The sequence below is a fragment of the Chaetodon trifascialis genome, chromosome 2 (assembly GCF_039877785.1).
Source record: "Chaetodon trifascialis isolate fChaTrf1 chromosome 2, fChaTrf1.hap1, whole genome shotgun sequence".
Taxonomy (NCBI): domain Eukaryota; kingdom Metazoa; phylum Chordata; class Actinopteri; order Chaetodontiformes; family Chaetodontidae; genus Chaetodon; species Chaetodon trifascialis.
This window is the reverse complement of record NC_092057.1, coordinates 14,052,776-14,069,617: the sequence shown is the minus strand read 5'-3', so window position 1 is coordinate 14,069,617 and position 16,842 is coordinate 14,052,776. Positions and strand designations below refer to the sequence as shown.

Sequence of the window (16,842 nt, the reverse complement as noted above, 5' to 3'; positions counted from 1 at the left end):
AGCCACATATTGGCATACAATAGGCAATCTCATTCAGTTGCTGAAAAAGGCATATTTGAAGTGAAATCACTGTTGGGTTTAACTCTGTTTGCATTTAATCTCGCTGTAACAACTGATAACACTCAAGAGGCAGAAAACCACAAAGCTATGTCAGTAATTTATTTGTTGGCAAACAACTTTCACTGTTACAACAAATATTAGTTATGAGATCATTCAACTTGGAACCCATACAAAAAGAATAAATAATTAGCAATAATATTGTAGTAATAATCATGATCATAATAATTTAAAAAAGAACCATAAAACAAACCCAGTGCCACTTTATTTACTTCTGCCTAAAGCCAGCTTGCTTTCTTTCCTCTAAGCTTGTTTTGCTGTCTTTAAACCAATAAACAGATAAATAAATAATTTCTCTCTTGGGGACATGGCGGGGGCTTGTGGGATACATGTGCAAGCTACACTTCATACACTTATGAAAATTTCCCCCTAAATAAGTAAACATTGGTTTTCCACATTGGACAGTGCTGCTGTGTTTTCACATCTTCAGTACACATATATGGTGTAATCATGGCATTTCACACTTGACACCCACCCTTTTTCTAATAGTGAAAATTCTCTCCTTTTTTTCTTTTTTAGTTTAGAGAATGACATTTATTATTCTCAGCATTCTTTTTCTGTACAATAAGATCTCAACCAGCACAGCAAGGTAATGTCAATTAGTAGAATATTTGGCAATAGAGAGGATATGCTTCATAAACCATTCTTTTGTTACTCTAGATATCTGGTATCTTTGTAATTTTTTCCTCAGCTCCTTGTGCAAAAAGGAAGGAAATGCTTTATTCAGGAACAAATGAGATGAGACCCACTTCCAGCAAAGACTAAAACAGCATTTCCACAGTAACCGTCTCTTTCATGACTTTGCCGCTTCATTTTCCCTTTAGTTTTAAATCTACACAGTGGTAAAGTATATAGTAACAATTGATTTGCAAAATGTAAGTGACAGTGGTGTTGCTATAAAAAGGACCAGAATGAAGTGTGCGTAGGGTATATGCGTATTAATTAAGGAGTGCTTAACCGTCTCTGTATTTACGAAAGAGTGACATGAAAGATTGTTCCTTGCTCATTCTGAAGTCTACATGTGACCAGAACATATCATGACATTTCAGAACAGTTCCACAGACAAAAGGTTTGCAACTTAAAATTAAAAAATAAAAGACTTGGTCATATGCAACATTTGTATCTGTATCTGTATTCTGTACAATACATAGAAACAGTTTGTGATTTCTTTATAATCCTTTGATAACTGAAAACCTTTACAGAAGAAAGAAGAAGAAACGGAACCCATTCTTTTTTTTCTTTTTTTTTTTAGTCAGTCTGTTGTAATATGATCTTCCTTCTTTGTTTTCAGTGAAATACACAGTAGCCGCAGTCACTACAACTTGCAGGAATGTTACACCAGCCCAGACAAAACTCCAGTTTAGCAGATACGAACAGGAAGAGAATTCAGAACATCAGCGTGATATGGGTACAGTTCGGTTGCCCAGTAAAATAGTTTTTGGGATGATCGGTAGTGAGGGCATATATCATACATCCTCCACTTGATTGGCAGGTAGTGGGGCGGGGCCTTTTTAAGGCCAGTTTATGTTGTTAACACCAGAGTTAATATCCTGCTCTACCCTTTGGAGAGGTGGAAACATTATCCCAGTTCGTGTCTTTAAGAGTGAGACAGAGAGACAGACATACAGACAAACAGACAGGCAGCTCCTTTAACCAGGGCTGGGGGCCAGGCCCCTGTAGTGGTAGTAGTGGAGGCTATATGCTATGATCTGCTAGAGGTCCATGTTGGGGAACTTGTAGGGCTTCGTTCAATCCAAGATTCCAAATTAAAGTAACAGGTAGGGTAAAATTACAGAATCCCTCCCCCTTCCTCTCTTTTTCCATTTCTGTTTGATGTTCACAAAAAGTCTCTCGGAACTGCCCTTTCAGTCTGCACCATTTATGACAATACATTCAGTCCCTGCTTTCATTTGACCAGTGATACCTCAAGCATATTGTCATGAGCCACGGTTAATGTCACACACAGCACGTCAAGTCAAGGATGGCGGGCCAGCTCAGTCTGTCAGTCAACGACACAGAATGTTTTCATTGGAGGGTTGGAAGTGTGAGAGTGGGCTGGGGAGGGATAGAAGTCACTTGATTGGCTCTATAGACTGGTCACCAGGTGGGAAGGGTCTATGGGTGGCTCCTCAGGCGACGAATCAGACTCCTCCTTGCTGCCGGACACCATGTATCCATCACTGCCACCACGGCCCATGTGGTAGTAGCTTTGTAGCTCGTGAAGGTGATTCCTGGAGCCCAGGTTTGGCATGCTCTTATAATAGACGTCATCCAGCTCTGGAGCAGTGGCACTCTTACAGGGCTGAAGCTCTCCAGAGCTGTCTTCCTCTCCATCTGTTAAACCATTCATCTGCGGATCCGGGAGGTCCGTCAGCACTGGCATGCTGGTGTACAGCGAGTCTCTGTGGTTGGGCAAATGCGTGTGCTCGTCAGTGTGCTCATTGGTCAGCAGGGGGAAGAAGCTTTCGCTGGTCTCCTGGGGAATGCGTCGTGGCCTGGCGAAGCTGTGGGGAGGAGGCGGAGGTGGGGGGTGGCTGTCTGGTGGAGGAGGCCGCGGCGGCAGGAGGGGCGCATTGGACTCCTCTCTGATAATCTCCAAGCCCAGGTTCTCCTCATGGGGAAAGGCTGCAGGGTTGTCCAGCACCATGGGACCATTGTCCTCTTTACTGCTGCCCACACAGCCCCCAACTCCACTGCTGCTGCTGCTGCTGCTGCCTCCTGCCATGCTCCCTGAAACACCCAGGCAGGAATAACAGTTACAGCACATTTCTGCTCATTTTAACAAGGAGCAGTGCTTTTCCTAGTATGGTGATGTGATGGTGATTTTAGCACTCCAGAGAGCAGATTTCAGATTTAACTGGTTAACATTTTCATATTAACAGTGAATAAAATGTACTACGTGTAATGTGAAAGGGGCCGCTCGAAATGACGAACCCACAGTGAATTAGCGCCTCACTCTGCAGGTCCTCTCAGCTTTAAGGAACATTTCAGCACGTCTGAGCTCATTGTTTTGGTTTTGCAGCCTTTACTGTTCTCATCAGCCTCTTTTGTAGAGGCTGTAGCAGGCAGCTGTTTTCTGTATATAACTCTATATAACCACTGTACCAGAGACCAGGCAAAGTTAGCGACTACCTGGATCATGTGGCCCAAGCTGCACTCTATTTTTTCCGCACTCACAGAGTTACGTATACATATACATGTTTATGTATATGTTTAACAGGAGCATCGAGTATGCCAGCAAAACACATACAAAAATGTTTTTGGATTTACACTCCCTCTCCTGTGTTTACGTACCCAAGAAATCCTGGTTATGTGCTTTACAAGTAGTGTCCCTGAGTATATAAACCATGAGTGTGTGACAGTCTAAACCTGAAATAAAAAAAAAATCAATCCACTCACCTCCGTTGGCCATGCTGCTGTTGACAAGCTTGTTCATCAGGTTATGATTGCGCTCCGTGGTGGCTCTCTCATGGTTGTTGAGGTAGGATGGGATGTAATTGGAAGTCAGCTCCTTGAGGATCTTCTTCTCCAGGGTCGTCTCCTTGTGGTTGCTGTGGGTGCTGTAGCCGCCACTACGGTCTAGAATCTGGACGCAGTCGCTCAAGTACTCACTGCTGGCCATGCTGTAGTTGTTGGCATGATTACCATTAAGAGGGAGCGTATCCATAACACTGGAGTCTCTTGCGTTGTTCAGGATGCCCTCTGAGGAACAAATAATTTAAAAAGTAATAATTATTAAGATTCTTAAATAAACTAAGTGGATTTCTCAGAAGACAGATTTTAATTATTGTTTGATATCTTAGCGTGTGCTGTGAATTGAGGATTAAAAAGTAGCAATGATAATTTTCTTGGAAGGAAAAATGCTTCAAGCATCCATAATTCATTTAATAGCAACCTCAGAAGTGCTTTCTTCTCTCAATTACTGCCAGCGCTATAGCAATACAAAAAGATGTGTTACAGTTTCACTGCAAAACAAGATAAATATTTTGAAGTGACACTTAAAGTTACTACATTGCAAGTAATTTTAAGGGCAAACCTACTGCAACTCAATTATAACTCAAATGTCACATTTGTTCCAGAGTATTTCAATTCAGTGAGATGCAACAGTAATTCTTTTTTATATTATATATATAAAATGCGCTCAAGGAGAGGATTTTTAGCACTTTAGCACTTTCTCGAAAATGAATCTAAAAATGTGCGAAAAACGAAACAAAACAACTGTATTACATGGACGGACAAACAATTGAGGAAAAAAGCTTCAGCGTAGCTGACAGCCAAAGAAAAAGGAAAAAAAAAACAACTAGTGTTTGGATGTAGATTGGACTGAAAATGTTCGGCAGAGTGCTTTGAAAGCAAGAAAAGAGAGAAGAAAGTCGATGTTATTGAAGTAGTTGAGTATTAATTTAGGCCATACTTGTTTCTCGGTAAGGTGCTAATGGACAGCATGAGGAAGAAGGGAAAAAAGAGACAGAAGTGAGTTCATACATTGCAAGACACAACTTTCTGCTGCTACAAAATCAACAGCTGCACAGTAATCGGAGGCATGATGAGAACTGTTTAAAAAGAAACCCTGTCTCTCAAAATCAAAGCGTGTCTCAGGGCCTTATTTTTAACTGACTGCTGTCATATGGTTTATTATTTATTTACACAGAGAAAACATAAAAACTACACCTAACAAGTTACACTGACAACATAGTATATACAGGAATATATATGCTGTAGACGTGCACTAAGACAAGCAATACACAAGTCCTGACTGACACACAAAATGACATTCAAAATGAAGCACATATTGTATAAACTAGAACATTAACACAAAACTACGAAAACTTCATGGCTCCCAAGTAGCTTATAAAAAATATGGTGAACGTGCAGCCAGTAACATATAGCATGCATCTATGGCATGCAATAAATCAGCATGTGCTCTTGTTATCCTGTTTCGATAAATCTACAGAATTTCCTCTCCACATTTATGTGCTGTGAGAAGTGCCCAGTGGGTGTCCTTTGTGAGAGATTATTGCAGTGTGATTGATCGCCTCACTTGGGAGCCATAATAAGGCCAGATCAGATATGCAGCCAAAAGTGTATCACGGTAGCAAACATTTTAAAAGAAAATGACCATGCAAAAGAAATTTAATGTAGTGAAAAAAAAAAAAAAAAATCAAACTCTAAGCTAGCTTTGCAAATTCTGCATGTTTATAATAGGAACATCAGGCACACCTTGGGTGTTGTACATGCCCACGGCTGGGTTGTTATAGACTGCAGAGTCCCCCAGGAGAGTGTTATAAGGATTGTTAGTACCATGGGGACGAAGGAGAGCATTAGTTATAAGATGATTAGCCATGGCTCCTGGTACAGGCAGATAGAGAAAGAGAGAGGAGGAGCAACAGCCAAGTCGAGAGAGGAAGAGAGAGGAAAAGCAACAGCCAAGTCAAGAGAGAACAAGGAGGGAGAAGCACACGAGGAAAAAAAGGCAGAGGTAGAGGTTGAAGGGGAAAGCATGGAGACGTCGCAGAGTGGAGGTAAGCGAGAAGGAGGGAGGAGAAGGGAGAGTGAGATGGAGAGTGAGTGTGTGGAGGAAAGGGGGAGAGAAGAGGACAAGTAAATCAAACAAGCAAACATAGTTCGAGGTGAAAGCCGAGAAAAAGCTTGACAAGTCATTCTTGCAGCCACTGCATACAGGCCGAGGGAGGGGGCGAGAGAGATGAGAGAGAGGAGGGAGAGAGAGAGAGAGAGAGAGAGAGAGAGAGAGAGAGAAAGAGAGAGAGGGAGAGAGTAGCATTGCTTGGAGAGGAGTGTGCTGCAGTTCAATACGCTTGAGCAGAGTAGCATGACTACAGGAAAGTTAATGGACAGAGGCCACAAAAAAGTGTTCTCAGAGCATTTTCCTCCTGAGGTGGGAGACAGATCATGTGCACATAAAGACGCTGCAGAAAAACAGGAGACGAATGATCATGACTGCTCCTATACATTCATCCTGATATTGTATTCTCCACTGTATCACGCAACGCACTACCTCTGCCACTACTTCCAAGTGTGTATGTGTGTCACATTGTTTCAAAACAGAAGTAACAGGGAAAACAGGAACACACCGAAACATCTCTGTGGCAACATTTTTTTTTTTCCCCTAAGAAGCACGGGTGCTTAGCCGAAGGATACCGCAGTTCAGTTCATACTCTACATAGTGCATAGTGAAACTTCATTGCTATTTCAGAAATGAGAAGTTGGCCAGCAGCCTGAACTTGGCCAACAGAATAGAGTTCCAGGTAGAATAAATTAGAGGGAGTTGTGGAATGTGGCAGAATACGGAATGATTTTCTGGGAATCACAGAAGAAAAAAATACATATATATGTGTGTGTATATGTATATATACGTGTGTGTGCGTGTGTACTTAAAGTTAAAATGAACACATTCCTTCTCCATTTCTCTCTCCAAATTTCAACAAGTCAGTCTCCTATCAGAACACAAAATTTATTCCACCCTGTCCTTTTTCACTAAGCCACAGTCATTTGAAATCTACTGGCTAAGTAGCTCTCTGCACCACACTTTAAAGTGCGAGGGAGGGAGGAGGCGGGGGTGTCTTAAGCCCTGCCTTACTAAGAGTGTGATAATTCAGACGCTGACACACACCGTGTCTGCTTTAGCATCAATCTGTCATGCTAACAGCTTATTAGTGGCCCGAAGGAAGTGAGGGCCACACCTCGACTTACAGACTAACAAATGGCAGTGTGTGTGTATGTGTGTGTGTGTGTGTGTGTGTGTGTGTGTGTGTGTGTGTGTCAAAATGTCTGGCCATTTGGGTGTCGATGTCCTCATTACCCTAGCCCTCAGACAGCTATACTCTCGGACTCCATTCTTACGGTGGCTTATTCTGGAGGGACAGCAAGACACAGCTCAGAATACGGTGAACTAAGCCTGATGTTCATTTAAAAGCCTGGTGGCTGCAGTGGCTTTTCTAAAATGAGATTAGCTCGGCTGAACATACAGATTCTCAGGTGAAAAACACGGCAAAATGTTGCTCTACTTTAGATTTCCAGCACTGTGGTGAAAACAGACTGGCGGTGGATATTCAGAAGCAGTAATTTCACCTGAGTGATACATGGCTACATTTGGCGAATAATAAAGTTTTAAACTAAGGCAATCTGCATAAGTTACACTATAATAATAATAATAAAGGGGCCGTTGGCGTTCAGCTAAAGACTTTAACTTTTTATCACCCACCAATGCTTCAAAAGATTGTTTAAAGATCTATAGAAGCCCTCTATAGCACAGTCAGCTCTGCAATCTGTAGATTTATAAAGGGACCACAAACTGGTTGATGTGTCAGTTTTGACAAGAGTCTTCTCATAACTCTCCCTCCTGTAATGTCATCCTTTGAAGCAGCAAAAAAGTAGTAAGTGATCTGTTCTGCTAATCTTCCTCTCTCCAAGAACATAGTACCATTATCTGAAGTTTGGACTCCTACCACTTTACTAAATGACAGCGTATGCTGTCTGAGCCTCCTGCTATTAATAAAGTAGATATGGTGACAGTGATGTGGATGCAAATGGTAGGTATCCCGTGGTTACCTCTGTTGAGCGTGGCGGAGCTGTTGATGTCTCCAGTGATGAAGGAAGACTCCTGTTTCCTCACAGTGTCGTTCCACATCCGCCTGATACGACTCTGTACACAGGAAAAAAGAAGCGACAGAGACGGAGAGGGAATATGAGGTGGTGATGATATGGATGAAGGCACAGAGGAGAAGGGAGAAGAAAGGGGTACAAGTCAAGGGAGGGACAATGTGGCGACAAAAGAGGGAAAGAAATATGGTGAGAAACGTAGGGGTTCGATGTGCAAAAGTCGGGCAAATTAGTGCAGGAGAGGCAGTAAAGGAAAAAGTGAAGCAAAGACCAGTGAGAGAGAAACAGGTGGGGAAAAATAATTACCCGTCAATGCCATTTATACTCCATCTACCTGTGTGTCAGCATCAATATGTGCAGCTGTATGTCAGGGTTTGGGCTATCTCACTTTCAACACAAAATCCACATTTAAAGTCAGCACATATTCTATCGATCATTCTGACATTCGCATAATCACACGTTAAAAGGGTGTTTTTTTCTCGTCAAAGCCTACAATGAAACTCTAAATTGAAGTTGAAAGTGATCAGCAATAACCCAAATCCCTCATGGCGTGCTCCGGCCTCACCTGAGAGTCTGCTGTGCTGTAGCGTCCAGGTGTGCAGGCAGGTAAGCTCACCTGTGAGCCTGTGGAGTAGCGGCCGGGGGTCCTTGACGTGGTGGTCTTGCTGGAGGAGGAGATGGACGTCTCCACGCTCTTGCCGCTGCAGCAGTGTGTACGCAGACATTTACCGTACTCTTTGCGCACCTGGGCGGGGGAGGTGGAGAGGGTTACACGCAGGCTCACCATGCACATATAGAACTGATATTCCAATTTTAACTTGCACATATCGGAGCATATCTTTAAGATGACATACCCCGAAGGAGACAGACTGGAGGTGCTTAACTTGATATAGTGCCCCTGTTAACTTCTTCTTTTACTCAAATTCCTTGTGCAAACACGAGCTCCATAAAAATTTACACATTAAAGGATTAACTTCATCAACTTTCCCCCCATCAGCATCCACCCCAAATGTTATTACTGCCAGACGTCAGTCTGAAATGGACATATTCCTCCAGGAGACACATGATGCATTTGTACACACAGAACATCTGCATTTAGATCCCAATCAAGTTAGAACAAATAAGACTGTAATTGCTTTTTAACAAGCTTGTTGGACTGGCAGACGTGTATTGCCACATGCTCTGTTTGAACAGCTGTGTGGTGAGTTGCTCCATGCATCTTGGGAGAAACCGTGTTGGGCCGCAGCCAAAGAAAACCTCGGTACTGTTCAGAGGACACATCTCTCAGGATACCTGATCCCATGGCCTCACACATACCTTAGTACACACACACACGCACACATGTTTACTGGCTATGCGTTTAAAACTGAAAAATCTTTGTAGGACTGCAGCCAGACAGCAGTCTTAAGCATTTGATGAATTTTCTTTCCATATCCTCTTCTGTACTCCCAGGAACTGACAGTGTGTGGGAGACTCTGTAAAAATATCCCAGGATGTGTAGGCTCCTCCTGGAAGCCATCATATCATGCAAATAGAAAAAGTAGAACATATGTACCCACAAATTCCTCTAATCCTTGAGGCCAACCAAACCCAACACATATATAATGGAGGTAATCTTGCACTGAGGGTGATTTTACACCCGGTTATTGTATCATCGTATTATTATATATTACTACTTTGCTGGAATTTCATAATGCTGCATCATTGCCTGTCTTAAACTCTGTCTTGTGAGGTGTCCTGAATGCTTTGAAAGGCGCCTATAAATAAAATGCATTATTATTATTATTATTATTATTACTACCTTTTCAAAGTGAGAGGGAGGTTGCAAGGGGAGCTGTGTTGGGAGGTTGATGTATTCAATCTGTAGCCATGGTCACCAAGACAGACATATATTTCCTCTGCATGTGTCCAAAATTTAAAACAGCAAGTTTTGTATGAGCTATTTTGGGCTTGATGACCCTGCCTGAGGATGAAAACTTTGTCAGACTAGCAGCTCAGTTTGTTACCTGCTGCCACAAGGCAAGACAGACAGTGAGAGAGAGAGAGAGAGAGAGAGAGAGAGAGAGAGAGAGAGAGCGAGAGAGAGAGAGAGAGAGAGAGAGAGAGAGGGAGTGAAACAGTGAGATAGTTGAGCAGTGTGGTTATTGAATGGCCAATCAAACCCGTGACAGCTCTGCAGATATTTTTGGTGTCGCTGCTGATCAATGCACGTGTCTCTGTGTTTGTATTTGTTTGCCTGTCACACTGTCTGTCTATTTCTATCTGGCTTTGTCTTGGGTCGTCTCTCTTACCTTCTTCTGCAGTATGCAGTGAAAGATGAAGATGAACATGCCCTGCAAGGAGTTGAAGATGGTGAAAAGGTAGGCCATGATGACGGTGCTCTCGTTGATGTACATCAGGCCGAAAGCCCAGGTTAGGCCCAGCAGACACAGCAGGGCTATGGCCCCGATCACCCAAGACCTGCAGAGGAGGGAGAAATGCTTCCTCAGTTACTGTGTGCACCTATCACCATTTGCTATGTCACATAAAATGTAAAGTATATAATGCAGATTTCATTGTAAGTAGGATAACAAGAGAGGCTTGTCTCTTTCCCTGGAACAGAAAAGCTATTCAGCCAAGTTTGATGCATCTGGGACCATGAGGCAGGAGAAAGGGGTGAGAGAGGGTTCATTCTGAATCCCAACGCTGTGGGAGTGGGATGGAGAAATCAGTGGGAGGTTTTGCCTAAAAGAGTTATACTCTTACAAAAAGGGTGAGAGAAAAGAGAGAGAGAGTGGATTTGCTCATTTAGATATCATCTCAAGGGAGGGAGGAGAGGTTATAAGCGAGCTGACGTCAGCCACTCGTCTCGAGAAAGTCAAGCGGTCAAGACTTTTTCCAAAGTTACATCCAGACTCCATCGCTCACTCATGCACTTGTGAGTACAGAGGCAGAGTGTAAAACACATTTTCATAGGCAAAAGTGGGCACTGAAGTCTGTTAGCGCAGTTGTGACTGTAACAATTTAATGGAATTAAATCTAATAAAAGTTTTCAAGGCTCTGAAGCTTCATTTCAAATAAAGCCTACGCAGAAGTGAGCCATAAAGGCCAAATGTCAGAGGGAGTTGGTCGTGTTGAGGCATGTGTATGCATTGTAAGTTCTCCCCTGAGCGTGTGCGTGTGATTGTGCATGCCGCCATGTGAGTGGCTCCACCGGGCAGTAAGTAGAGAGACATTACAGCCATTATAAATGACATTTTCCAAGTAAAGGTCATACTTTCGGGGTCTGCCACAGCCAAGAAGATGGCTGTTAATTTGATTGGCTGACTGGGCAGTGATCACCTCTCATGTGAGGGAGGGAGACAAAGAAAGCAGGCAAGGAAAGAAACGGGAGAGGGGGTGTTGGAGAGAGAAAGTCAGGAGGAAGGAAGAGAGAAAGAGGAGGAGAGTAAGTGAGTGAGACTCAGGTGATTGATTCGATGTTGCCCTCTGTGGCACCATTCAGGCGAGACAGAACCTCCAATAAAGCTCGTCTGACGACCCTCTTCATTAAAGGGTACACGCATCCCTCTCTTTTTCATCCCTTCATTCCACCTCTTCCTCCAGTGCTCCCTTGAGTCATGATTTCTCTCTCAGCTCTGTTTCCCCTCATTCACATCTCAGCATTATAATATTTCAATAGCACATTAAGTCTATAGGTCACAGGAGCTCACCAATCACATATCAACAAGTAATTCATTATACCAGGCAGGTTAATGGTTAATTTAGGGATATGCATAGTCGCTTGGCAGGTTCTACAGACAAATAAGACAACAAGCAAACCAATCAAAATGTCTCTGAAGACAAAAGGCATCCTGATTGGTGAGTGGCCTTACCAGAGCCAATCCACAACAAAGACAACTTATGATGGCTTGGAGTTGAAGAGACAAAAAAAAAAAAACACAAAAAAACAAAACAGTAAAAGGAAGAAGAAATAATAAGACAAAAAGGGCATGATGATGATTAACAAGTAAATGAACCACTATAAGACATGACTAATGAAGTGAAATAGATTAAAATCCATTCAGCCTTCAGTGTGCTCAGGAAGAAGAAGGAAAGCCATTAAAAAGGAAAAAAAGATCCGAAAGCATCATATTCTAAATCGTTCTTTGATTTTCATCTTTCATCAGGCTTTTTGATTACATTGCCCAGAACTGCACTGAAGCAAAGATCAGTTGGTTTCGTCTCTATTCCTGAAACGCTCCTCACTTGAAAACCCTGCTTAAAACTGCTGTCATGAAAGATACATTGGCAGTAATATTTAAATGATAAATCAAATGAGTAAGCCATTTTGTGTTTTACAGTCTAATTCCTGAGCCACGCCTCAGTAAGGCACAGAACTCTGAGCCATAGCATATTGTTTGAATAAGACCAAACCTTTTGTCTTGAGCTGCACTGGAATGACAAAATAACACAAGCCTAATTAGTTAGCTCAGTCAGAGTTCAGTGGAAATGAAGTTATATTTCAGTGGCATTCTGGGAATAACATGAGAAGCGTATTGAAATGTGCTTCATGTAACATACAAGAAAAAGGCTGATGGACTTAGTTAAGTATTTGGGAAATACGCTTTACCTACTGTCAAGTCTGTGAGCTTGAATGTGAAGTTGGGGCCAGAAGCCTATTAGCTTAGCTTAGCATAAAGACAGGAAACAGCTAGTCTGGTTGTGCTCAAAGGTAACAAACTGTAAAGCTCGCTATCAGTATATCTTGATAGTTTGATCAGTCAACCATAAAAAATGGTTCTTCTTGTGGAGCCACAACTTGCATTTTGTTGTGTCTTGTTTGACAAATAAATGATCCTTGTCTTTATGCTACGCTAACCTTACCGGCTGCTGACTCAAGCTGCATATTGAACAGATGGACACGAGAGCGCTATCAATCTTGTGATTTAAATCTCAGCAACAAACGAAATAACCGTATTTCGCAAAAGGTTGAATTATTCCTTCAACTTAATCCACACACGCAGTCATACATATTCAGGTTCGGGGTCACGTTTAGATAATATTTGTCCCTTGAGGGGAAATTTGATTTACAATAGAGGGCGAAAACACAAACACAACATACAAGAGGACATTGATCATGACAGTTACAGCAAACAGCCAGATACAATCTTTCCATTTAAAGTATCAAACCATTGCAATGGAGGCCATGATAAAGTGCTGCTGAGCAGTGTCAAGGTTTAGTGCACAGGAAGCACTTGTATTGCACTTGGAACAAAGGTAAATTTAAACCACTGCTTGTCTCTAGTAGTGCAGCATCATCATCACACCAGCTTTCAAAACCAGGTAGGCTGGTGTGATGGCAGTAAGCGTATGCATACATGTACTTACTTGATGTTGTCCAGGCACCCAGAGTCTGGTTTGAGAATGGCCGTGTGATGGAACATCTTATAAAGAGCGATACCGAGGAAGATTACATTCAGCTGGAATACACAGACGCACAGACACACAAGTTAATACTCCGCGGCAACAAGCCTAATTAAAGACACAATGTCACCACAACAATTCACTCACACACAGTGCATATCATTTCATTTTCCCTTCCAGCAGTAATTGGCTTGGGGACACAGTATCAGCCCACAATCAACAGCCCTTTATGTGCTCAAAATACAGCAGCTTGAGCCTCAGGGAAAATACAGCAGTCATTACATCCATTGAAGATCATTGTTACAATAGAAATCCAATTCTCACAGATGCTGCCTATTCTATCGGCCTGCTAATGCACAGATAGGGTGGTTTAATAATGACTGTCTGGTTCTGTTGTGCTGGGTCTCCCAGCCTGTGTATGTTACCAGTGGGCACAGGGTCATAACAGAGCAGTCCCACCTGCACCACTCCCACTTACTGCCCCAGTTAGATCAGTGATAGCCCGCCTGACATTTCTTAAATGAGCTCAGAGCATCAGTGTACATGCTGACATTCACCTAATTGAGAACACCATTCTCTCTTTTTAAAACACTACTTTTTATGTTTTTTATTTTATTCTTTGTCTTTGCTTTTTCCGTCAGCATCTGCCTACTCGTCTAACTCTATTTCCGTCTCTGTTTACTTGTTCAAGGTACAATGAATGTTCCCGTTCTTCAAAACAGTTGATGAAGCATCGTTCATTGACATAGTTCATTGACGTGTTTCCCTTTTTACTGTGTAATTGGGCTGCACTGCAATAAAGCAGTAAGGCCAGGAGGAAGTACAGTGTCTGGATAAATAAGTGCCTAAGAGCATCACAACTTCTCTTATCTGCGGTTTGTACTCTCTGTCCAGCATGTTGGAATATGTGCCCACTTGAGAGTTAATCCATGAGTGGGAATTATTAAGTTGACACATAAAGTTCCTTCTGCTTCCACTTACACTGCTGAGAGGCTCAGGCAAACCTTGTAGGAGACACCTTAATGTAACCTGTCGTTCCTGCAAGAACATGTGGCAGGCTGCCTACTCAGTACATGTAATGCTATGTCAAGTGTGTGTGAGCATGCATGTATGTGTACCTCACCATAATGATGAGTGTAGCAGGACCTATAAAGCTCCAGATGAAGTACGTGTCCAATCTCAGCCAGCACCTAGAGAGAGAGACAGAGAGAGGGTGAGCAAGAGGGAGAGACAGCAAAAGAGAGAGACATCATGCATGAGAAACAGAGGGAAGAAGAACAGGAGAGGAAAGACGCATAGGGATTAAAAACATGCCCCAGTCTTAGATGGAGGTAGAGTAGCAAGGATTTACCATCAGAGGACAGGACATGCATCGTGGTCTCACACACACAAAAGCACATACACACACAAATGAGGTAAGAGGGGGAAAAAAAGCAGCACATCACATGACATACAGTATATCAAAAGATCCCCGATAGAGGGAGGACAAGAACTGGGGTGGATGAAAAAGTGAAAGAGATGAAGAACAGTGAGAAAAGTGTTGCGGGATGAAGGAAATAGACTATACGCACACCTCAAGCATACATCACACGCAGAAGGGGGAGACAGCGAGGGATGAGCACCTGTGATAAATAAACCTTTACTTCCCCCTTAGGGCACAGATATATGGCGCGGCCACATCCTGCGGTCACAAATATATGACATGACTGTGTTCATCTGAATACTGAGTTATGGATGCAGCCCTCATACCAGGCTATTTATGGAGTCTGGGAATGGCTGTGGTGAGGTTAAAGGAGAGAGAAGGGACACACACACACACACACATACACAGGTATGTAATATACACACATACATGCACCCACGCATTCAGAGACAAGACACATGCATGAACACACATAACCACACACACGCATTCATTTCTGACCACAACCCTAGCACTGGTAGTAAAAGTTATACTGCTGTATGCTAAATTATATTACTCCAAACATCTTCATTCATCAAATGCAGCAAGCAGGGTGGGGAAAAAAAAAGTCCCAGAGTGCCCTCCACTGAGGTCAGACCCAACGGGTTGCAGCAAAAGGTGCCAGAGAAAAACCGCTGGAGCAAAATGGCCAACTGATTCATGACCAGCTGCTTTTGAATTATTAATCTTTCAATTTCCACCACCATTAGAGAGCCCTCCATTATGGGTCCTTGCCTTTGTCACTGTATCCACCATTAGGGCCCCTTTGCTAAGTCATAGCAACCTTCATTATGGGAGGTGAATGAGACTCAGCGCCACTGGCCACTATATGAGAGAATGGAGTGCATTATGTGACAAGGTGACACAGCAGGGATGGCAGATGATATTTCCAGAGGTTTGGGCTCAGTGTGTTGTGTCAGATATGATAAGCGGTGCCATTTTCAAGGCTGGACTGATAAATGAGTCATATAACTAATCTTTGCCTTTTAATGAAATGTACTTTGCTATTAAAATACTTCCACGTCTTTTCCAATCTTAAATATTATGTCAAACCACGGGAAAATATTTCTCCCACATTTCATCAACCTTCTACATCGTCGCTGAGTTCAGTGCGGTTTGTGTGACAGGCTTGAAGTTATTCTCCTTTATCTTCATTTTGCATTTTTACTGTTAAACCACAGCTATTGTCTCTTACTCTGTAAACTAATGGCACGCAGTCTGATTATTCATCCAGAGCTTGGCATTCAGACTCTCATGTTTTAATGATCATCCCACAATAAAATATTGATCTAAATGGCATAAGGATTGGTGCGACTTGACGGTTAAACACTGCTAAATTCAACCCTTTTCCCCATCTTCAGACCTCTCCTAGCTGACACGTAGCTGGTGGCAAGCTGCAAGCTCTGAACTACAAAAGGTCCCAAGAGCAACAAAGAACATGAGTATTTGAGCATGTAAATCATTTAACAGTCCTATAGTGTGCTGTCACTTTTCACTTTCTATATAGAGCCGCTCATTTACGAGCAAATGAGAGAAGAGATATTTTTCTATGACAGGTTTTTAAGTGCAACAGCCGCAGTTAATGTCCTCTTTAGTCCTTGTAATTTAATGCAGTCACAGAATAGAGGAGAGGTCACAGACATGTATAGGGCACCATATACATTCTATGCACATTATGCATATGCACTGTATGAATAAAATGTGAGCTCCTTTCAGGGTCCAAGCATAAATGGAGTAGACAGGTCACGCATGGGAAAATGTTATTATGTTCACGCCGGCGTATTTGTAGGTGGCCTATTATGCATATACTTCATATGAATGAGATGCTGGCTGCCTCTTCTGAGCTTCACCCAGTATCTCCGGTTGGACAAGTCACCCATGCATGAATATGTCACCCTGCGCTCAAAATGTATGTCTTCATCCCACTCACTGCCCTGCACTTCCTCCAGGGAAGCCAGCTTTTTTTCTTTTTTTAGCACACACAAGTGCAAGTCAGTATGGACGTGTGCACACCCTGACAGACTACTCCATCCCTCCATTCTCACACTCTCACACTTAAACCACTCCTTTTCTCCCTCAATCTGCTCCACTGTGCACCCCCTCCTTCTACCCTGCCCATTAAATCCTTCCATATTCACACATTGTCGCTGCTGTGCTCATGCAGCCGCTCGGTGGTGCATCCTCTCCTGCTTGTTCCCATACTTTCCCCCTCTCCCTTCTTTGCCTCTCTCAACCTCTCTGTATTGACGCTTCAGAAG

General features: G+C 42.8%; 2 protein-coding genes across 7 annotated transcripts in view; both read right to left on the bottom strand.

Annotated features, from left to right (window-relative positions):
• The window catches only part of hgsnat (heparan-alpha-glucosaminide N-acetyltransferase), a 102,274-nt gene that overhangs the window by 66,646 nt on the left and 18,786 nt on the right, over window positions 1-16,842 (bottom strand). The gene's annotated exons all lie outside the window — the stretch shown is intronic.
• The window catches only part of adgrl3.1 (adhesion G protein-coupled receptor L3.1), a 111,978-nt gene continuing 95,281 nt past the window's right edge, over window positions 146-16,842 (bottom strand). The window contains exons 18-26 of one of the 6 annotated variants that reach the window (XM_070984590.1): window positions 14,246-14,312; window positions 13,087-13,178; window positions 10,029-10,197; window positions 8,354-8,482; window positions 7,687-7,780; window positions 5,338-5,466; window positions 4,532-4,549; window positions 3,517-3,819; window positions 146-2,847 (exon numbers count right to left, since the gene is read on the bottom strand). In XM_070984590.1, the coding sequence (XP_070840691.1) occupies window positions 2,204-2,847; window positions 3,517-3,819; window positions 4,532-4,549; window positions 5,338-5,466; window positions 7,687-7,780; window positions 8,354-8,482; window positions 10,029-10,197; window positions 13,087-13,178; window positions 14,246-14,312 (1,645 nt within the window). In that variant the 3' untranslated portion in view covers window positions 146-2,203. Of the gene's footprint in view, window positions 2,848-3,516; window positions 3,820-4,531; window positions 4,550-5,337; window positions 5,467-7,686; window positions 7,781-8,302; window positions 8,483-10,028; window positions 10,198-13,086; window positions 13,179-14,245; window positions 14,313-16,842 lie in introns of all 6 variants that reach the window. The other 5 variants (XM_070984553.1, XM_070984562.1, XM_070984576.1 and 2 more) reach the window with 5 other exon arrangements.